The 23,415-nt window shown below is 39.9% G+C and overlaps 1 protein-coding gene across 1 annotated transcript in view; it reads right to left on the bottom strand.

Annotated features, from left to right (window-relative positions):
* MOCOS (molybdenum cofactor sulfurase) overlaps positions 1-20,813 on the bottom strand; it is a 225,107-nt gene extending 204,294 nt beyond the window's left edge. Inside the window, exon 1 of the mRNA XM_059815648.1 lies at positions 20,684-20,813. Within this exon, the coding sequence (XP_059671631.1) occupies positions 20,684-20,813 (130 nt within the window). The remainder of the gene's footprint in view (positions 1-20,683) is intronic.
* Positions 20,814-23,415: the final 2,602 nt, after the last annotated feature.

Raw genomic sequence — 23,415 nt, 5'->3', positions numbered from 1 at the left:
ATTCTGTCACGGTCACCAAAACAAGCTGACCTTCACAGTGGCTTCATGGATTATTTTTCACAGCCCCAGCACTCCAAAATTCCTGCACTCCAGCTGATTACAGGCTGCTAGTTACATTGCCAAAAGTTTCATAATGAAGAATGAAATGTGTAGTTACAAGGCAGCAACTGTACAGAGTCATGAATTTTGATCGGTGGATATAATTGCAATTCAGTGGGATTATACACACAGTATTACTTGGAAAGCAGATACAACCAATGCCCCAGGGAGACAGTATATATCTTAAGTACAGCAATATTAACAAAACCAGTATGAAATAGATTATATGAAAACAAGCTGAAGGCAAAATAAAGCATTATCTGTCAAAAGATAAATATGAGAGATTTTCATATACCAAAACAAAAGCAAGAGAAAACTAGAACAACCGAGTGACAAAATAGGGAGGAGAGGGTTCTACAGAGGTTGTAGACAAGTGTGGTATCATTTGGACACAGTGACATTTTAACAGGTAGTATCACATCAGGTACCTCAGGTTATTTTAGTCATCTAAGTCAGACACCCTTTAGAGGCAGCTCCCTCTTTCCATTGACTGCATAAGAATTTAGCTCCCCCCAGGGATGCTCCTAAATTAAATGTCAAAAGTAGCTTTAACTATGTAATACATATAACCTTTATAGAAGTGCCTGAAATCTCACGATGATACAGGGCCTCAGCATGATTTGACTTAATTGCTACAGGCCCGCTGAAGTAACAGAGCAGTCAGCCCGCAGCCATGGGGCATGTTCTGCCAGTCCACCGAGTTTATCAATTCGAGTAATCACAGCTCGACCCGACTGCCAAATGCTGATCCGCACTGGACCGTAAGCAACCTGGATAACGGTATCAATATTTTCAGGGGCACTAACAAGTTACTGAGTTTTGTGGGAAACTGGTATTTAATTAATGTATTTTCGTGTTTGACTTGACGGACTGATTACAAAAAGCAAAGCACAAAATGTGCAATTACATTTATCCATAATAAGTTCCCATTATTTTTCTCCACGTGCTATTGGCTTGCAATATTTGCTCTCATTGCATTATTACCTACAGCAAAGCAGACAGAACATTAAAACAGTTTACAGTCAATGCCATACACCCTCTTTGCTTGCTGTATTCCTCAGCAGGGGCCATACCAACTCCACAGAGCTATTTAGGTGGCTAGGGTTATTCCAGTAACCCCCGGCACTATTCTGTGTACATAAGCCCCTACTTGCAGCTTATAGTTTACTGCTGGTATTGAGGTCTATGTGAGTGCTAAGAAAGCAAGGTTTTAACGTTTATTAAGAAGTCACATCCAACCCTATCCTTCACAGCTACAGAAAAAAAATTGCATGCCATCAAATTTCATCATTTGCCAGCTCCTGTGCTAAATGAGACTGCAGTAGAGGGATCAATCAGCACCCACCTTCATCCATGTAGCCCACCTGTAAGACACAGCTTTATTCAGTGCTCATTTTTTGCTCACTAGGGCGTGATTAAATATCGACTGCAGTCAGTGATTTTATTTCCACAGACACCTTTAACGGGTTGTGTTACAGAACAGCTGAAGCCTTACTTGTGGGCATGAATCAGAGGTACCTCAGCTACATGCGAATAACATACTGCAGCCGACCGTCTCGTCGTCTTTGGATGAAATATAAATCACAAGTGATTCATATTTATGCAAGTCTTCAAACAACTGTAGCTCACCCAAACTGAAACTAGCTTTCACACCTCCCTAGCGACCATCTTTCAGTCTCTTTTTTTTTCTTTCTCTCTGATGCAATTGATCAAATGAAAGAAGAGTTCAAAGAGAACATATTCCCCATTCTTCTATTACTGGAAAATGCTTGTGTTGGTTTAGCTGAAATTTTCACAGAAACATTCACTTTTGTGTAGGAAAGAGGCATTCAGAATTTTCACTGGCGATGAAAACATGATGGTAAAAAGCAATGCTTAAGGAATCTTAATAATAATCATTTATTATAGCGGTCATTAGCTAAACATTCTAGTAGCATTCTCCTGCTCTACTTTGCTTCCCATTCTTCCTATAAAACAGCCAAAGGCTTACAAGAACATGTCAAGATAATGTTTGAAACTGACTCTTCTAGTCAGTTCTATTTCTTGCTCTGTGACCTGAATTAATTGGATTCATATAAAATCTAGGACAAATTAGTGACTCTAAATATTCCCTGCAAAATATGTCAACTGAAATGTGCAGTGACATATAGAAGAAGGCCTCTTATACTATTTTATGGGATTCCATAAACACTAGGAGAATACAAACTAAGTTCAAAACAACAGAAAAACAAAAAGTAACCCTTTTCTTCTCCCTTTTCTCTTAAAACTCATTTTGTTACACAGAAATACACAAATCACTATGAGCTTCTGTGAGCTTGAGCCTTGGGTTGAACACGCAACCATGGCAATAATTAAACACCCTCATGAGAACTGGAATATGCAATGAACAGTGAATGACAGACAGCAAAAATCAGTTATCCCGACTGTTGAGGCCCTACAGAAGTACTTTCCAGCTGGCATTTCTTCTCGATGACAAGATGACGTGTAATGCCTCATTTGGCAAACGCAACGGCACCTCCCTCTGCTGGCTTTTTCCAGCAAAGAGGCTGCTACTGCAAGCCAGTAATAAAGTTATGCTCCAGTGGAACTTCTTCACATGAGGTTCCCCACAGACAGTTACAGCCCTCAATTTATTTATACTGTTCGGCAAAGTCTGTTGCCAGGAACAGGTAGTGAGGATCAACTGGAATAAGCTGCCCAGGGAAGTGGTGGAGTCACCCTCACTGGAGGTGTTCAAGGAGCATGTGAACGAGGCATTGTGGGACATGGTTTAATGGGCATGGTGGTGTTGGTTGATGGTTGGACTTGATGATCTCACAGGTCTTTTCCAACCTTAGTGATTCTGTGATTCTGTGAACTTCAGGAATACAAGCATTATGAGAAAAAAAAAAAATTCCCTTCAGCATAAATTAGGACTATCTTTCAGAGACAAACACATAAAACCAAATAACCATGTTACCAAGAGGAACTGTACGTAAATTCAAAGACTACGAAATGAAGAAAGTGAGGACCGTTGGCCAGAACCCCACTCTTGTAAGACGAGAAGTCTGAGAAGATTCTCCTGGCCCACAGTGAGTAGTCCTTTGCTACAACAGGTGACTACACTTATCAACTAAGCTACTTCCATCTGAAAAATGGATGGGTTATTACTCTAACTTGCTCAAACCAAAATAGTGCTTCAGAATTGCATCCTCCTAGTATGAAACTACATCTTAACCTCTAGACTATGTTTTACCACAGTCAGCGTATTTTCATTATTTCCCATGTCAGCATCTTTTTGCTTTAATACCTATCTTCACCCACTCAGCTTCAACAGGTACCTCTCCCTTGACAAACCAGTAGCACCTCTCCACCTGATCTGGCTAAAAATGCCATCTTCTTTTATTTGTAATGCATGATAAACCTGACAATGCACTCCAGTCCCAGTGCCACCTCTTCCAGCTGGAAGGGGATAGAGGGTTGGAGAGCACGAGGTGGGGGAGCAGAACACACATTCCGGAAAAATATCTCAGAATTTTGGAAAGCTAGAGTAATTTTCCCTAACTTTACTGGAAAAATAACTTCTCAGACCAATACATCCAAATCTCTTGGCTTACACTCCTAACTGTTACTCCTTACCTGGTTTACACTTCTAATTGTTCTAGTAGTCAGAAAAAACAGCATTATTAAACCAGGGAGAGGTTTAATGCTTGAAAAGTCCATGTCTAATGCTTGATCAAGATATCCTGTACCACCTTTTCACCAGTAACCAGTCACCAACATAAACTGAAACCACAAACAGGAGACAGAAACAATTTTTCAGTATGCTTTCTATAGTGGGAAAAAATGTTAAGTATAGGAGTTGCAGTATCGCTTCTGAGTAACTACTTAAGATTTAATATAATGTATGGTGGGAATTTCATTTTAATAAGACACAGAAATACTGAGATTTTATTAGGGAGATATGAAATATGCATGAAAAACTACGTATAAGCTTTTCTACTATATATGTATTGGGTTAACCTAAACATTTTCCCATCATAAAATCTTTTGGCACTGATTCCCCACAGAGCAAGCCAGTTTAACTTTCACTTTATAGTAATTTGATCCAAGCTGCTACCTCAAGTGAAACTTATTCAACTATAAACAGACCAATCTAAATGATAAGATTATGCTCAATTGCTTTACCTTTACTGAAGTTCCCAGACTGCATTAGATATACAGACGCCAATAATACAACTCATTAAATAGATTTATTTCTTATTTTGGATTTTTTTGAAATGAGAATTATTTTGTAAAATTTTTCAGGACTGACTGTAATTTCCTAATACCTCCACAAACAATGTAATACTTCAGTACAAAAAGCATCACCTGATTGGAAAACAAGTTTTTTCCCACTTAAAAAAAAATAATAAATCTAACAGACACAAACAGGTTTCTGTCAATAATTTAATAGGAATGTAATTATACATTGGCATAAATGTCCTGTTAATACCTTATTATATTTGGCCTAACTTAGTTTCTACAGCTTATTTTCCATTTATTAGGGATCTTCCCAAGCATAGATTCAAAGTCTTCAACAACTATTTCCAGGAATATGCTAGGAATGAAGAAGTACATTTATCAAAAAATAATGTTATAGTAAACCAGAGTTGTTAATTCTGGAACAGTAATGACAACTGCAGAGTACTGTTAGCTAGTTCTGACAAAAGTAATAAAATACCAGCTTCCTAATGACTAGGCCTGAATGCAGCAGTATGTGAGAGAAATCCTACCTAACACAGGAGTAACATAACATAAATAGCAATAACAGCATGCAGCTTCCAGATATTAATTTTTTTTAACTTCACTGACATTCACCATGTTACAGTTTACTAAAAGAAAACTAAAAATCACTTGAGTTGTTGACACAAGTACATAGTTTATGACCCTCTTTCTAAGGGACTGTTACCATGTGACACAGCTTTTGGAGGTTTAGTCATTACTTTGACTCTAACTTTGGACAACAAAAATCCACTGCTGGTTACTGCCATACAGCTGTTTAGAAGGAGGAGTTTGTGGCTCTTCCAGAAACATTACCTTGCATTGGGTACAGATATTATCGTGTCAGACGTCAGGTTCTCTGACCTCTGGAAGGCTGCAATGGGACAAAAAAAGTCTTTTCCAAAGTCCAGTGAGTAAAAAGGAACCCAAGTGAAGCCTGACTGAGTTTCCAGCTGTACCACAATGAATAACCAGAGCAGAACTTTGCCTTCAGGTCACAGAGACCTCACCTTTGTGGAAGAAAAGCAGGCTCCATTCAAACATAAGAACATGCATCAATGTCTGATTCAGAGCCTTTGAAGTAATTACGAGGCTCTGCTGAACTCTGTATGAGTTAAACCATTAACAAATATGCTATAATCAGCACTTCCTAAACATACTGCACTGATTACCTTTTTGGTTCCAGGCCAGGTTAAAGAGCTGGGTTATGGTCTGCACAGAAGCTTAAATGACCTTTGAAACAAGTGCAATTTTCCTTTCCTGAATAAGATATGCTGGGCTGCTCATATTGCTGTCTCCTCATATGGCATCCACAGGACATCTTCAGTCTCTGGGATATGCATGCTCTCTCTGGAAGTCCAGGTATCAATTAAAAAAGTGCAACATTTTTAATAATCCATCAACAAAAGGAGTAGGAGGGCTACAATAACAGACGCAACAGCAACAGAATCTCAAAATGACATAAATCAGCTTACTAGAGTCAATTACATCAAATAAAGAACTGCTCCAGAAGTATATTCAAGACATCCAGGTGATTGTTTCCCCTAAGCATGCCTTTATTTACAAATATGTACAAATATGCCTGTTTATGCAGTACTGAGATGGGCATATGAATATACATACATAAGTATCCCTTTAAGAGGATAATTAGTGTTTTCATGTTGCTTCTCTCTTCCTTTACAGCTCTTTTCCACCTTCTCTTCTCTACCATTTCTCTAACTGTACATTTTGATTTTTTTGGCAAACGGATAACCTAGAAGTCATCACACCTGCTCTCAGACTCACTTAATCAAAATTAAGGTCTACAGAACACCATCAACACTCAACAGAAACAATAACGTTTGGTAACATACCAAAGTTGGGGTTTTTTGACAGGGCTTCTTTTGAAAAGGTACTTCACCTTAAGCATCCTCTCCCTCCCTCCCAAATAAGACAGACCAAATCAAAGGTATCTAAAATTTCTATATTAACCATAGTTACTGGTGGATATCTTTGAAGTGAGTTAGGTACACTTCTAACTTGAATAAATTTGCATTCACTAGAGAATTTCAGTACAGGGGACTGACTTCAGCTTGTTCAGCTCGGTGCAAGTCCATTCAGTCAACTACTCTTCTCCTTTCCAACTTCACTTTGTTTATGCGGGTGCTCTATGTTTAAATAAAAGTAGGATTTGGGACACTTGTGAAGTTAATCCAATTTATGCTAGTACTCACTGAGACAATACAAATACTAAGCATCTTGAACCCAATAATAGACTGACATTACTGATACAAATACATAGAATTTCATATTTGGTAACAACCTTCCAGTGGATGCTTTTGCCTACAAAAATGAGTTTCGCAGTTGCTCCTCTTTTTTTACGGACCCAGCAATAAAGCAATTACAACTTTATTCCAATTTTATAACGGTACACCTAAAGAATATTTTGCTGCACTTCACTAAATCATGGTATAATTCCTCTCAATTAAAGGGCTTCTTTCAATACTAGCGACATTAGAAATGAAAGAATTATAATTTCACCATAAATTATTCAAAGTAGTAAATACAAATGGCCTCATTAACACTAGACTAGCATTGAGAATGAATAAAACATCATGTATGGAAAAACAAATATTCCATGGTTTCCCTAATCTCTGAACTCTGACACGACACCAGCTATTGCGTTTTGTGCCAAGGCAGCTGATAAAACATTATGTACTTAAAAATCAAGGTCTTTCCCCACAAAATGTATAGTCTTGCCACATTCAAATAAATGACAAGATCAGACACAACATTCATACAGCATATTTCACTCAGTTTATGATGCAAGATACTTGAAAATGCTATCTAAAAACAGACAGCATACTCTGCTTCCAGTACTGACTACAGGATTGGATCCTGAATATGAGTACTAATTTCGTATCTGGAGTCTCCATAACTACCAGAAACACACTGAAGTGCTGGAGTTGCTGGAGTTCCCTACCCGTACTAAAGCCTGGTCCTTCTTTATAGACCACTTCGACCGATGCTGTACAAGCCAGAGATTGCTGAACACACCTCTTCCTTACATGAGCAAAGGATGGCATGTTATGCAAGCTAAGAAATTGAGGAATTGATTCTGTAACATGAAGCAAGGATGGAGAGGAATTTTAAGTGAGGTGATAATTATTTATGACAATGAATGATCACATTAATAACGAACAGAATTATCATAAATGGAAAAGTAATAGTAATTTGCTAATATTTCAGAGCTAATGTCTGTGCTGTTAATTTTCAAATACTTCCTCAGACTTGCTAGTCTAAGACTATAACTAGAAGTAACATGACAGAATACTATTGAGTTTCTGTAATAAGCTGTTATTATACCCTGAAAATTTCTACTTTTTGTTGAATTTCTGCTTGCAGGCATAATACTACCATATTCCCCCAAAGCATGTATGCTGAAGGCAAAACAGTGGTTTTGGTTATTATCACTTGCATTTTAAAGCTACTTATTTGTCATTAAGATGAAAATCATTTGTAATTCCTGTTTATTTTTAGTAAAACTGCAAGAACATTTTTCACCAAAAGGATCACCCAGGAGATGTAAAAATGAAACACCTAAACGTATCAAATCCACCTTCCAAATAATTAGTAAAGGTTCCCAGTGGAGCACAGAAAGGCCAAGGCATGGGTCAAGGGTTTGGAAAAGGTAAAGGAAAAGATTATAACTCTAAGTAAAGGAAGCACAAAATCAAATGGTTAAATAAAAACTTAAATTTTAAAATTAGTGTGTTAGGGTGCTCTCGTTTGTGTCCTTAGGTACAGTTACCTCAAGAAGGACCTGATTTTCAAAGAATTGTAAGATCACATCCATTGTAAATCTGGTTCAGTCTGCCCCACCACCTTTCAAATTAGAGTATTCAAAATTCAAACAATTAAGGGGGGAAAAAAACTTGGTAAAAATATTATGACACACTGATAACTCAAAGAATGCATCTAATCCAGTGCATATAACGATTGTTTCTACATGTTTCATTCCAGATCCATTTAGTTCTAAAAACTGTTCTCCAAAGTTGTGCCATAAATACCAGAATGGGAATGATCCCTATTACGACATGTAGTCACCACCATAACACAATTAATGGTTCCCCAACAGTCAACCTAGAATGAACCCAATTAGCTGCACAGACATCGTGCAGGTTGTACACAAGGTAACTGCTTTGATGAAGTTTGTTTCCAGACGGACAGTGAGACTTCCTCAATGTTTTGTATAAATACCAGATATCTGGTACTTTATCTCCACAGAAAGTCAGGATAAAGTGATAAAGAGATCACTGAGATCATGAGATCAGTTATTACACAGTGTACACAGATTTTTTTTTTTTTTCCTACAGGAGCAAAGTACAGGCTTCCCTTCTCCAACTTGTGCTGACAAAGGGATATAAGAAAGGCATTAAGCGTAAACTTTTCCCCATGCCCACACCATTCTGTTTTTCCTCATTCCCCCCTCCCAATTTGAAACACTTTTATTTCTTTCTGCTAAGGGAGATGACTGTTTGGCACTTAGTGTTATCACCACAGTGAGATTAAAATTCCTGGATTTTCTATATACACCCATTTATGTATATTTATTTATGTTTGTATTTTTACATATACCCATTGTAATGACTGTTCAGTGGAGAGACAATAAGAAACAATCAGTTTTGATAGGAATAGGTTCTTGCTCATACGACTTTTTCTCTAGTGTTTCATTTTTTCTCATACGATATTCCTGCCTACAAGCTGGGAACCCCAACCAACCTACATCCAGAGAACTGTATTAGACTAGACGGCTGTTTTCTCCTGTGTCATTCCACAAGGAATACATAGTGCAGTGAAGTAGATTCAATGCACACAACACTGTCCATAGCTCATTTACGTTAAGAGCATAAACAGTAAGGTTTCTCCTCTGGATTCAGCTGTACCTGTTCTCAAACTACAGAGAAATTCAATCTACAGCCCAAAAAAATGGAGATGCAGAGTGACTAGAAAGACTACAAGTCAGATAGATTATTAAAAAAAAGTATAAAAATTAATCTGCTGTCCTAGAGGAAAACAAGAGAGCTTCCTTCCACTCCCTGCTCTCATGTCCAGAAGCTCTTTATAACTCTATTATAATTATCAATTTTACTCATTTGAAAAATTCTCATGCTCTTTCAGTATAATCCATGTAAGAACTTAATTTTTAAAGCCACATTAAGTTCTATAAACATGTAACTTACAAGGCATTTGACGAGGTTAGAACTAGCCAAAGGCAGGTTTTCCCCCTAACTTACTAATACCCAATCATTATAAATAGTTTTACATGTAGCACTGAAATACAAAACTTGAAGGAGATCATTGTAAATTAAGTGCTATTTGATCAGTTCAACGTAATCACATTTCTACTACGAGCATGGAAGGAAGCAGAAGCAGAAGTGACTGATACTAGATGTTGGATGTATCCACAAGGTATCTACCATCCAGATTTGAAGATTTGATCAGGCACTTTTGGAAACATGACAGCTGTCATGAGATTATTTGGATCTGTTTCCCCCACTTCAGTGGCACTGAAGTTTATCCAGGAAGCGCTGCAGTGTAATCCTTGCGACACTTTACAAGTACACCTATCCTTCTCCATACTTGCAGAAATGAAGGAAAAACTGATTAAAGTTCTGATGGGAACAGCTATTTAATCTCTCAGGAGCTGTCACACTCAGTGTTGCAAAGCTCAGAGAATCGACCTAGTGCCTCCAAATGAGCATTACACACTGTGAACTCTGCAACAGTCCATATTTAAAGGAATGGAGGTTTTCATAATTTTTTTTTAATGGGTAGCTTCAGCTCCCATGAGCTGAAAAGCTGGCTTTGCCTTTCATCAGAGCTAATCAGAATATAAACATTCCAACAAAAGCAGATGTTTTTAAATTTGACATTTGGGGGGCAGGGAGGAGAAGATTTCTCCCAACCCTTGAAAAACACCAGATGGAAAGGAAACTCGGTAAAAAAAATTTCGGTGTAACTCATTAGGATTTATACTTTTTCAATGTTCACACAGCAGTCAACCTCATACTATTACAGGCTTCTAAGGATAACCAGGAGGGTGAGTTATAAAAGGGAGAAATAGATGGCTTCGCCCCTCAGAGAGTATTTCACCGGAGTGGACCCACCCTTTGGGCAAGCTGACACTAAAAAACAGGGAGTGGAGGGAGGGTTTGTTTTTATACAGCTTACATCTCAAGGAGGATTCCCAAAGCACCACAGGAAGGCTTCAGCTTCTGTGCCCAAATCTCTCCTAGTGGGTCAGACGAAGCCAGGGCCATGTGGTGCACACTAAAAGACAGTCCTGGTTCCACAGCCCTGTGGTGCAGTGATGGCTTCTGTGCTCTGCAGATGAGCTTCACCGAGCCTGAACATAAGGCAGCTCCTAACAAAATCATCATTACTTCCTTCCTCACTCTCAGAAGTCTGATTTCTATCCAGGTAGTAGTTTATCACCCAAAAATCACTTTAAATTCTATTTTCCAAGCAAAAAACCCTAGGCCTCTAAAGAAATAGAAGATGGAGAGTTTAAAACGAAACTTGATAATGAGCTATGAAATTTACTATTGAAATGGCTTTTTGTGGTATGAAAAGGAATATTAAAGAAGCTTACTTTGTGTCCCCAGACATCTGTCTCCTTCCCCCCTTACTCACACCCATCCCCTGTCTGTTTTACAGACACTGAGAGGCTTTAAAGAATGCAACTGAAGTGGGAATCACCACTCATGATCAACCCTTCTCAAGGAAAATATTTCACGGTATCAAATCCTAAATTGTTGTAATGAACTGAAAAAAAAATCTGTCATATTTTTTCTCCCTTCCTTCCATATTTCTGCTCTTGGTGAGCTTGGAGAAATACTAAGACAGTTCACTGATAGAACATTAACTGGGCAGCTAACAATCCTTCTAACAGAGGGCTTAATTTCATTAATGGAAAAAACCTGGCATGGACATATGCCTCAGTCAAATCAGAAATAGTTGTAAACAACAGAATGGAAAGGAGTTTGTGAGTCCCACTCGCAGGGGCTGCTCTGCCCCAGGAAACAAGGAAAGTCAGCTGCAGTGCAGTTCAGATGTGGTGCTCTCTTTATCTCCTGACTTTATCTTCAAAATACACCTTTGCAGCCATCCCTTAAAGGTTATTTTTGCATTTTTAATGTCTCTTGCATATAATGTCATGTTACACAAAACATATCTTACATGGTTTTTAGTTGATATCTCACATATTGTGAGTCTTCCAATTCACTTCTAATGAATTCAAATAGCATACGTTTTTCTTCACTTGTAGTAGTATTAAATTATCTTCTTTTTAGAACAGCAACCAGTCATCCTGCATTTGTATTATTAGGCTGTCTCGACAGCACTGTACCTGTTGTTAAACATCTATGCTAAGGTGATAAGAAGACAATTATTACCATATTGCTACACTTCATGACCACCTTCCATGATACATTACTTCTCAGATTTAAGGGAATGCATTTAAAAGCTGTTATTCATTAAACAAATGTTTCATTTGTTTGCAAACACAAACTTTATGATCAAGTAACAACTGAGTGCAATAATCTATGTACGGTTTTGTCTGAACATCAATTCGATCAGCTTCCCAGCTACGCAATACTAGCAAGTTTATGTGCCAGGGGGAAAGTATCATGTCTGCATCTGGCAAAGGCTCCTTTTTCATGCAGTCTTTAATTTTACTCCATCCAGTCCATCAGGTAGGAGTTCTTGCTAGTTAACCACTTTCATTTATCTGCTTTTATCCAGTCTCATGAGAGGGCAACATGCATTATGAAAGCAAATTGTCCATCACAACTGAGATAAGACAGGGTATTAAGAAGAGTCTCCCATTCTGCTCACTGGGCTTACGCACTCCTAAATTGATTAAATCTGTAATGAATATTTTCCTAGCGTGGGATGAATCAAAGATGATGACAGATTTTAGAAAAGTTGCATACTGCCAGAGCGGCTGAGTAACGTTTTGTTTTGAGACAATTCTAATTGTTTACATTGAAAGGAAATTATAGGCAGATATACAAATAATTAAAATGTGACTCCCAGTCACATGTTTCGTAAGTTACTTAATAAGTTACACTTCTTAATAAACTACTTGGGAAATGAATGGCACAGCAGACAAACAGTGTATTTTACTCAGCAGCAAGACAAAGTCCTTTTCTTTAAAGAAAGGCAACGTATGTTTGTACCCATTACTGATACCATCAGTTCCAAATTACTGAATTATGACAACTTTAATGCACTGTGTGCATGAACATAAAAATGTGGAAAATCCTGGGCTTCAATTTCTTCCTCAGGAAGAAATTACAGGACAAACTTTCTGATGACTCCGTAACTTTACCTGACCTGTTCGTAAGTTTGCAAAGGGCTATGAACAGTCATATTTGGTGTTTAACTGTGCATTAATGATATTCATTCACACAACATTAATTTAATTAATGAATATTTGTTCAAATGAGCTTCCTGTCATCTTTCCAAATTTTAATTTAGGACGTTATTCTGCATATTGCCAGAAGAAGTAAGCTTAGTGGTGTAATTGCCCTTGCTCAGCTAACCATGTCGCCGAAAGATCCCATCCTGGGATATCTCTCTCTTTTAAGACAACCATAAGTGACAAAAATCCTGTCCAGTCATATTATTAGCTTTCTTTTAAAAGCATTTTAGATCCTGTTGCTCCAGGGGCTAATCTGAATGAGCACAGAAACCACATGTTTTTTTTACTTCTCTTGCAAAGGAAAGAAGGAGTGAGTCAGTATAATCCTGAAAGCAAGAAGGGGGAAATAAAATAGTGGGGAGAGAAAGGAAGATTTCTCTCCCAAAGACCTGCCTTCCAATTTTATATGTATATTTCACATACCAGAAAAAAAAGCAACTTAACACTTTCCTGCATGACACTCTCACAACTGCCTGATGGGGGTTGCATCCCCATTGCAGGCACCTCACAGACCATCGCTTCTCTACAGCAGGACAAAAGGTGAAGGGGCAAAGAGCATCATCGCGCAGGATCTATCTGGGCCACCAAGAATACTGCCAGGAGCGTAACGACTTGCCTCATTAGCAAAGAAACTAATGAAGTCTGACTTGTTACTGCTTTGTGGCCTGTCTTTATGCCTCCCTGCCCTACTATACCCATTTCTCCACAGCTCTGACATCCATTTCCCATACCTTCAGTTCTTGACACCACCTTTTCCATAATACCTCCAGAAACTGCATCCCCATCTCCTAACAAATGTGGTAAGAACCAGCCTGTGATCCAAATTGTTTCTGTGCAGATCAGTATGCAGACATGGTAACACTATCAGCATTACTAACTTAGGAAGATAAAAAAAAAAAAATACCAACCCCAAGTTGACATATTCGTAAGAATAATTATTTTCAGTTCCGTTTTTAAGTTTCTGAGTTCAGTGAGGTATAAAAATAAAAAAAAACAAAACCCACCTTACAAGTATTTTAGTGTTACACAAAGGAAAACATCTGCATTGAATATTCCTGGGGCTTGGGCCAAGACAAGCTATTATAAAAAGCCTGAGACAGTTGAGCGCTCAGCATCCTACCTCTAAATACCATCTCCGAGTCAAGCATCCCACTAGCCTCCTGCTCTGCAAATATATTGTGCTGCCTACCCATTTATCAACCTCTCATATCAGTGCCTTTTACTATGCAGCACTCTGCAGTATGGTCTTCCTGAATTCAATGACAGTCTTTTCACACCCAAGTGATGCCTCTGCAGCATCTCTCTGATACGAAGTATGCAATGAATCAAGCTGATCAACAAAAATTAACCTCTCACCTCTCGGTTTGGCTTTTTGTCCTTAGACTGGGAGTACCCTTGAATTCTGGTGAGCGGCTCAGACATGGGAATTGCTACCGTAACATACAATGGCAATTTCAAGAGCTTCATGTGCCAGGTTCTGATTTTGCATGCGAAATTCCAGTATAAGTGCAGGGACACCAGCAGCAGATCATATCTGTCTGAAAGCTTACATACACTCTTTAATTAATCACCTTACACTTCATATTTAAAAAAAACAAAACAAATCTCATAAATATTGTACGGAAATATACAGAAACATGCTGGGAAGAAATCACTAGACATCTCACATCAACCTTGTAACAATGGAGGAGGACAAACAGGAGAATCTAAAAGGAAGCAAAGGCAACGGAAGGAAGGATGCAACACTGATGTGGGATTCTGTAGGAACAAGATTGTGATGCATTTCCAATTTTTGAGTAAGAGATAAGAAATCATCTAGTGCTTTTCTAAATAAAACATCTGCCTGTTTTAATACTTTCATACGCTAATATACAACTTGTACAGACATTAATTCTAGAGATAACGTATCTTTTAATTAAAAGTGCAATTTTTTTAAATGGGTGGCTGATACCCTGCAGCATCTAAGGAGTTCCATAAAGTATCTTTCCAAATCCAATATTTTTTTAATCTCTACATGATGATTTAAAAAATCTGATGTCTATATATGATTATTTCCTGTTGTAAAGAATCTAGTCCCAAATGATTGACTATTTATTTCTAAAATACACCTGAAAATTCATGTCGACTGTATCAGGTTTATAGGGTTTGGTACTTTGCTTTTTTGCTCAATATTTCTGTATTCCAGACAGAGTTTTAAATGTCTTGTACTATGTGGCATAGGCAATTACGGAGCCAGTGTAATGGTGCAGTGAACATCTTTACGTGGGTATTACAACACCAAATCTGAAGTTAAAACTGAATTATACATATTACTCTGAGTAATACAATTCAAAAAGAGAAGATACTACCTGTTTCTTTGAGGGAATTTTTTTCCTCTAACTAAACTTTAATGTAACTAAAACTTTATTCAGTGCTGAAATATTACAACGACAGTATCATTGACTACTCTTCACTAAAAGCTACGTCCATCACGAAGAGCAAAGGATTACCCAGCTCTGGGTGATCAGTTGAAAGATCAGTCCTGCACAGAGCAGACCACCAATAGCCTTCTGAACCCTGAAATGCAAGGTAAGAAATTCCTTAACAGTACCTGTTACTTCCATGTAGGCAGAGGAAAACATCTGAAACTAACACACAGTTGCTGTTACTGCATTTGGTACTAAATCCACTTTATGTTCCACACACGTTTCCTCTTTGATATCAATTCTTTATATAACAGCTTATTTAGATAACTACTGCTTACTTGAAATTGACAGGAAGCATTAAGGCTTTACATGAGCATATATATTGGTTTTTACAAAACAATTTTCACATAGTTGTGCAGTTACACTTCCCATACCACAGCTTCTTTTTAAGATACCTTCTCCAGCTACTAAATGCATCTTCCCAGATGTCTTCTAGCATTTCAAACTGTCCACCAGCAGCCTCCTTCAACAAATATAATTTCTTTTGCTTTCTTTTCCCCCTCAAACAAAAAACCTAATGTGTTTCACAAAATCAAATCACATTGTGACAGAGGGACTACAGAGGACAGGAGCAGGTTACCAGCCAGAGATCTCACAGACGCTGAAGAGAGAGCAAACAAGCCTTGCACAGAGGTAGGAAGAGGAGTTCTCAGCTTTACACACCAAAATGTCAGGTTTACAGGATTTCTTCTCTGTTCAGGATGAGCTAGAGATGAGGTAACTCAGTGAGACTTACTCTCCAGCACAATTAGCAGCTCTACTAGCTACCCAGAATCTCCCAATGAGACAACAAAAGCAGCCTCATCCTTCCCCTACACATCGTTTTCTGCCTTTGGGCAGGAGAGGTAACCACTGGATTAACATTAACATATACCAATCTCAGCACATGGGTGAAATCATTTTACCTTTCTGGGAGATGCTGTCTCTACCAGGACCGTAGCTGCCTAGCTTAATTCTGGCCAGCAATGAATGGGTGGGCCTCAGGGAACTCACAAATTCTAAGTATTGCATCTGACCATAAAATGGCATATGCCTTGCTTCTGGTTCAGCATAGACCTTAGACAACAATGAATCAAAATGAACTTATCCCTCATTATCAAACTGGTTTTTAAATGGCATGATGAGACTTGCATGTTGCTCAAAGAACAATATTGCTCAAAGAAGCTAACTACAAAAGGTTTTGCTGAACACACTTATCACTTAGTCTTCACCAAGAAAAAATAAATTAAAAAGAACAGATTCATCCACAGGTTAAAATTATTAGTAATTAGGGAATCGGCAGAAAGTAATACAAACACAAGGAAAAGTAGAAGATAGCTACCAGATCGGAGAGAATGATCTTAAAAAAAAAAAAAAAAACACATAGCAAAAACCTCTGAAGATGTAAAAAAAAAATTCCAATTATTTTACAATACAAAAATTACTCCAAATATTTTTAAGACAAAAAAAACCCTCAGACACAAGGCTTGTAGAATTTTTTTGTTTGACAAGGCAAGTAAACTGGCATAGTAGTAGAGAAGCTGAGCTCACACCCATATTTGTAATCAAGAGGTGAGCACAACTGTTCAAGCTCACAATACGCTCATCTTCACAAGTTTCATAAAATGTGAGCATCAGCTACCTATCAACAAAATTACTCTGAGCTGACACACCAGAATGCATTTCCTACTTCTGAAATTCAGCCAAAACACCAGATTACCCCAAACGTGACAAAACAGATAGGCTTTTCTGTTCTCAGGGGACAGAGCTGACCTTTGCTAACTGAGCCACTAAGGACTAACTAAAATGCATGGAGAAGACCTGTTTCTCCCATTGTCCTACTTACAGGAAAAGTCTCGGCGCAAATAGTTACCAGCAATATGAGTAAAAAGTCTTATTTTTGTGGAAGGTCAGATTCAGTATCCAGCTATTCCTCAACTGAACAATAGAATCAGCTCCCGTACAGGTGACCGGTTCATGAGATGTCATTTGAGTTTCAAAGAAACAGAGGCCAATTCTGTTACTCAAAGCTTAGTTTGCCTTTCCTTTTTGTTTAACAGGCAAGCTACATTATATTGTTAGTTGTATGTAATCACACATATCACAAATGTTCATACTACTAAGGTAACACATGATTTGTCACATGACTGTTGTTGAAGTACAGGACAGTGGACGATTTGACATTAAATGGGACAGTGCATCTTACCTCAGTCAAGGACTATCTTCAGATAGTCCGCAGCCCTTGAAGAATACATGATTGCTAATATGCACTGGTTTTTATTCGGGGGATGGGTATCTACTGCTTCTCGCTCTCGGAAAGCTCCCACTGAAACAGACACAGCTATCTTATAGGAGAATACTGGCACACAACTGAAACTGGAAAGGTATCTTGGGATTAAATGCTGCATCGCAAATCACATGTCAGCTTTTTCTTGTTTAAAACCATGATACAAACTGAAGCTGATATTTTCTTTGCTATGATAAACATCACAGAAGCATATTCATCCCCGTTACTTAACAACAGAACCTATAAACTCCCGCTGATTTCTTTATCCATTTCTAAAGAGTAATTTACAATCCTACACTGCAGATAAGGATACACTGCTCACAAGATTAAAGTCAAGGTCACATATTGCACATACGCTGCTGCCTGTGACACAGGAATCCATTTCACAGGCTCCACGTATATTTTTAGAAGGGGCTGTTGTAGCCATCAGCTAACAGCCCCTGCATTACAAAAGTGAAGAAAAACCTTGGCTTAAAAGGTAAAATTTAAGGCTTCTGTGCCAAAACAGACAGAACCCTGCTGATTCAAGGAAGTAGAGTAGTTCCTTTTACCTTTCACAAAGCCTGATGGGGAAATCCCCAACACATTCAGTACGAGCCCAACTTCCTTTCTGATGGAGCCAAGAGTGAAACTCCCACAGACTTTGATAGGAACACAGGTAGACCACCTTTGAAAAATCCTGGTTTTGTAGTATGTCCGGTAGCCGGTGTTCCCTACACATATCTGTTGTACCTTCTTCTCAACAGGCACTTGTGCAGCTATTCATACTAGAGCTACAACAGAAGCACTAGCACCATACAGGCAAAGGTTTATGACACAGAAAAGGTTTCTGCCTTCCCTTAATGGATGTCACCAAGTACCAGCAATCAGGAAGAAGTGAATACATTGATATGCAATAATTATCACATGCTGCTCATAAGAAGATGACACTTCCAAAATTAAGCATTGGGCTTAATTCATGGATATCTAGACAGGGACTCCAAAAATTCTCTTACATAAAAAAGCAAGTAGCAAAATCTGGATTTTTATCCAACTTTAATGATGGAAAGATCTTTGAGGCATGCCCCAAATAAACAGGCAGAGCAAGACATTACTGTTAACTGCCTAAAAACAGAGATCATACTCTTTTGCCTAGTGGAACTAGTTAAGATTGCTCTTTAGTAGAAGGGATTAAATTGCAGCACCTTTGCGCAGTAGGGAGACACCCAGCAGAGATCAACCCCATGAACAGCCTCAGGTTCCTTACTGCAAGAAAACTTACGCATAAAGCTGACCCAAGGCCATCAGAGACGTAAAACTTCTACCTCATCCCCCAGCCTTCATGTTTTGGCAGGTCACTGAAAACGCTTATGTAGCTACATGCCTGAAAGCCCCACTAATTTTTTGTAAGTCACTTGGAGAAGGCTCCTTTACTTACTATTGCTGCTGCTAACCTGTACATCAGCCACCTTTCCTTCACCTTATGTCATCAAGGTAACAAAGACCTAGAGTTTTAAAAGCCATTTTATAACATCAACATCAGTGTGTCAAGACCTTCAGCAAGCGGGGATACAGCTACATGGCTAAATAAAAAGAGGCCAAGGAACAAGTACAAGCAACGTGCTTACCATCCATACTGCTCCACTGTCAGCCAGTTCCTGGACTAGTCCAACTAGTCAGCTCTGAGACAAACAGACATGTAAGGCAGGGGACACTTAGCCTTACACACTTGGCGTAGGAATCTGTCCCTGGACACCTTTCATTTGGCACTACTGGCATCACTTGAAGGCACAAGTTCTTGGCTAGAGGAGAGATGTCCCTGTTTTTAAGACAAGATCCTAGACAGGACAACACGTGTATGTACCGTGATCAGTTAAGGATACTGATCTTCCTCATGGAGGTGACAAGCTTTCAAGACAAATGGATGCTGATTTATGAATCGAGTAACACGTTAAAATTCTGAAAGGGAAAACAAAGGGCAGAAGGAATTTGCAACCTAGGTCACCTTACCATAGACTATTATGTGATTTCAATTAGCTAATATTATGACAGATTCTATTTTATAGCCTGTATTTGGTTTTGGTTATCTTTTTCCAGAAATATTCTAAATTATCTACGTGAACTCCATTTAGGAACTCAGACTGGCCCACCAGACATCATTGATTAGCAGATATGCTTTATTTCCAAACTGGGGAGCCTTATGACAAAACAAGCCTGATTCTCAGGAGTTTTGAAAAGTCATCTCCTTAAATGTCTAAACAACATTTCAGTTACAAACACACACTTTTCAGAATCTTGGCCTGAATTTAGGACAAGCAGTTTCTTGTTATTGAACTTTCACTGATGTAACTAACGTGACTAATACCAGACTGTGAAATTAACTTACTGAACCTTAGTTAAAGAAAAGTTCCTCAAACTGCTGCTTGAAATTAAGATTTTTCCACATGCCTCTAGAGGCAAAGTGTAACTCCATTCTTTAGTACAAACACTCGTGCATGAGAAAGTCCATTCTTGCATTTGATCACCAAAATTCAAAGAAATGACAAAAAGGAGCAGTAACACAAAACTTAACAAGAAGAGTTGCCTAAATACCAGCTTCAGGACATCCAAACTGATGTATTTACTCCGCTCTCTGCTCTGTTTTTTCCCTAAGCATTTTGAAGTGCTAGTATCACGGGCCCTGATACCCTTTTAAGTAAAATAAATTATTGTAGTATATCCATCACAGTTAGATTTGAAATAATATGTACAAGAAACATTTAAAGTTTTAATTTGCCTTTCCCCCCTTTTTCTTAATATGTCGCTTTGCATCTTACTGCTGTACCTAAATCCTGTTACTTGAACTCATGGCACCTGCGGGTCAAGTGCGGAGGGAGAGGGAGAGGGAGAGGGAGAGGGAGAGGGAGAGGGAGAGGGAGAGGGAGAGGGAGAGGGAGAGGGAGAGGGAGAGCCTCCAGGCCTCCCGCCCTGTCGCTGAGGGGGCTGCGGCGAGGTGAGGCCGGTGCTTCCTTCCAGCGTCCCCCCGCTTCCCCCGCCGCTCCCTCGCACCAGAACCTTCCCACCCGGGGACGAAGCAAGCCGGGACCGCCCCGGGCCTCCCCCGGCCCCAGCCCGGCCCTGCCCGCCCTTCGCCCGCCCCTCTGGGCTGCGGCCGGCCCGCGGTACCTCGGAGCCGGGGGAACTCGCGCTCCCGGAGGCCGCGCAGGCCGCCGCCGTACCCGTACTCGTACCCCGCGGGGCAGGCGGCCTGGAAGGCGCGGAAGGAGAGCAGCTCCCCCCGCGGCGCCGCGGCCATGCTGCAGGCGGGACGCGGGGAGAGAAAGTCTGACAAAAACAGAGCGCGACTCTCCCCGGGCAGCGCAGTCTCCCTGCCCGCAGCGCTGCGGGCAGGCACTGCACTGCCACCGGCCCCGCCGCGCCTCGCTCCTCCCGCCTCCCGCCCCCGGCCGCTGCCCGGAGTGTCCGCGCCCCGCCTGCCCGCCCTGCCCCGGGAGCGGCGGTGGGGCTCGGGGTTGGAGGCAGGCAGGGTCCGCAGCCGGCCGGTTGCAGCTGAGCCAGCGACCTGGGCCAGAACAGGGAGGCGGCGTGCGCTGCCGGGGTGGGCCCTGAGGCGGGCCTGGCCCGGGCGCCAGCAGCAGCCGGCGTTGGCGGGTGCAGAGCTACGCCGGTGGGGTCGGCCGAAAGGGGCCCCGTGCACCGGCCCTGGCACCGCTCCTACCGGCGCCCACTCGGCAGCAGAGTCATCTCCCGCCCACATTCGTCATCCGGCCTTGGAGACGGGTGCAGGCAGATCCCCGAGCCCACGGACCCAGGTAGAGCCGGTCCGAGGTGAAGTTTCCTGAAGTACAAGGACATGGGGTTTGGGGTCACAGTGACGAGGGTGCCTCTGCTCACATCCCCTCCTCTTGAGGCACGGTATTTAAAATAGGGATAGCTCATGGAGATACCTTTTCCCTAAAATTTTCAAATTCAATGCTCAAATTTTCCTCATTTCCTCTAGATGATGCCTCTTCCACTGCTGCTAATAGGTAGTGGAAGTCACTTTCTCACACTTTGCATTTGGTGTACGATTCTGCTGCATCACGCTTAACCAGCTCTACTGGCCATAGATGCCGTGTGGTCAGTGTATAGGGCCATGGCTTCCCAAAAGCCTAAGGAGTGGTGTGGGCTGGTTGTCAGGTGTAGGGAGAGTGGCAGGCATTCATGTAAAAGCCTTTACTTTGTAGGATAAACTATAACCATACATGTACACAAAAAATCATAGCCAAAGGAATGTTTTTTGGGGGAGGTTGGGTTTTGTTTTGTTGTTTTTATCAAAAAAACTTTTTTTTTCCTGACATACAGGAATGAGTGAATGAATTTTTCTACTCACAGCTCTGCAATGTGCAGAGCGTTAAATGACCCCCCAGTCCCATACTAAAATAAAACTGCACGTGTTAGGATGGATCTGCAGCCAAATTCTGGTAAGGCAGACTCTTTAGTTAGATCGTTTGAAATACTATCAGTTGGTCACCAGTGAAATGGGAAACTACCAAGAACAAACTTCAGCCCAAATTGAACCATAAAGATTTTCACTTACAAAGCGGTACTGAATAAAAGCTATGTAGAAAATTAAAAAATAAGCCTGACATGAAATAGCATGCCAATATGCTCCCTACTTTATATATCAGGAGGTTTTGCCCAGTTTAAACACATAGCCCTGGCTTCAAGGCACTGAGGAATATTTCTATAGCGCTGTAAGAATATATTTGTCCCTGACTCTGTATTCATGATTGGGGCAGGTATATAGTACTGCATCTCATTCCTGGATGTAGTAGTACATTTTTTGGCCTAGCTGATGATCTCACCAAAACTAATTACCAAATGAACTATACCTTACGCATTTCCTTCCAGATGAACAAAACACCTCCGATGAAAAAAAACATTTGCCATCAAGTGGAGGAATGTTTTTAGCTGATCTCCTGAAGTCACTTTTTTTTAAAACCAGAACCCTGCATCAAATACCTTTTTTTAGTTTAATAATTTATGCATTGCAATTTAGAAGGGCCTATGCCATCACTATGACTTTTTTTTACTGTAAGTATATGTAGAAAATACCTGGCATAGATTTTATTTTGTATTTCTAGCTTCCTGTTACCAATTTCCAGAGCGATTTATTTATATTGATCGCTATGCATAGTTCCCACACCATTTTCGTATATTGTTTATGTCAGACAGTTGTTTTCACTTTCTTATTGAACCAAGACTAGTTTTCCCCACCAAAACAGTCCTTTTTCTTGATGACAGAGTGCAGCTTTCTGATCTTACAATAAATTCATCTTAAGGATCTAATTTCCATTCACATTTTTATGAACCATAAAATGGTTCCTCACAGTCGATTTTAGTCTTTTTTTTCCCCTCCTGATTTTGGAAGATAGCAACACATGCATGGAGATAGTACTAATAGGGAATGTGCTCTGTGTGCCCATTGCATGTAACCTGGTGATGATCACTGATCATTGGGGAGCTACCAATTTCCAAGACAGGGCTTAGTTCATCTTCATCCATCATAAAGGCCAACCGGAATCTTCTAAATAACAAGAGGCATTAAGGTCATTCTGTGTCAGTATAGAAGTTCTGGTGTTTGAAAATTAGCATAACTTGTAAAACTAACTAGGTTTTACTGCTGGCTCTGTTTCTGAGGTAAAATGGAATTTCCACATGAAACCATACTTCTTCCATCTGCACATTGCAGATTTGTAGTTACAGAGTTACTTGTCCTCTTCTCACACACGCACAGTTTTGCAGGTTCTTTCCTTAATGGAGGCTCAGTAGCAGAAACAGAGCAATTTAACTTGCTCTTTCCAAGTTTTAGCAGAGTGAAATAATGCCTCCAGGTAATCTAGTTAGTAGGTTTC

Source organism: Gavia stellata, chromosome 3, assembly GCF_030936135.1.
Source record: "Gavia stellata isolate bGavSte3 chromosome 3, bGavSte3.hap2, whole genome shotgun sequence".
NCBI classification, from domain to species: Eukaryota; Metazoa; Chordata; class Aves; order Gaviiformes; family Gaviidae; genus Gavia; species Gavia stellata.
Note: the sequence above shows the minus strand (reverse complement) of the source record. Positions and strands in the feature narration are given on the sequence as shown.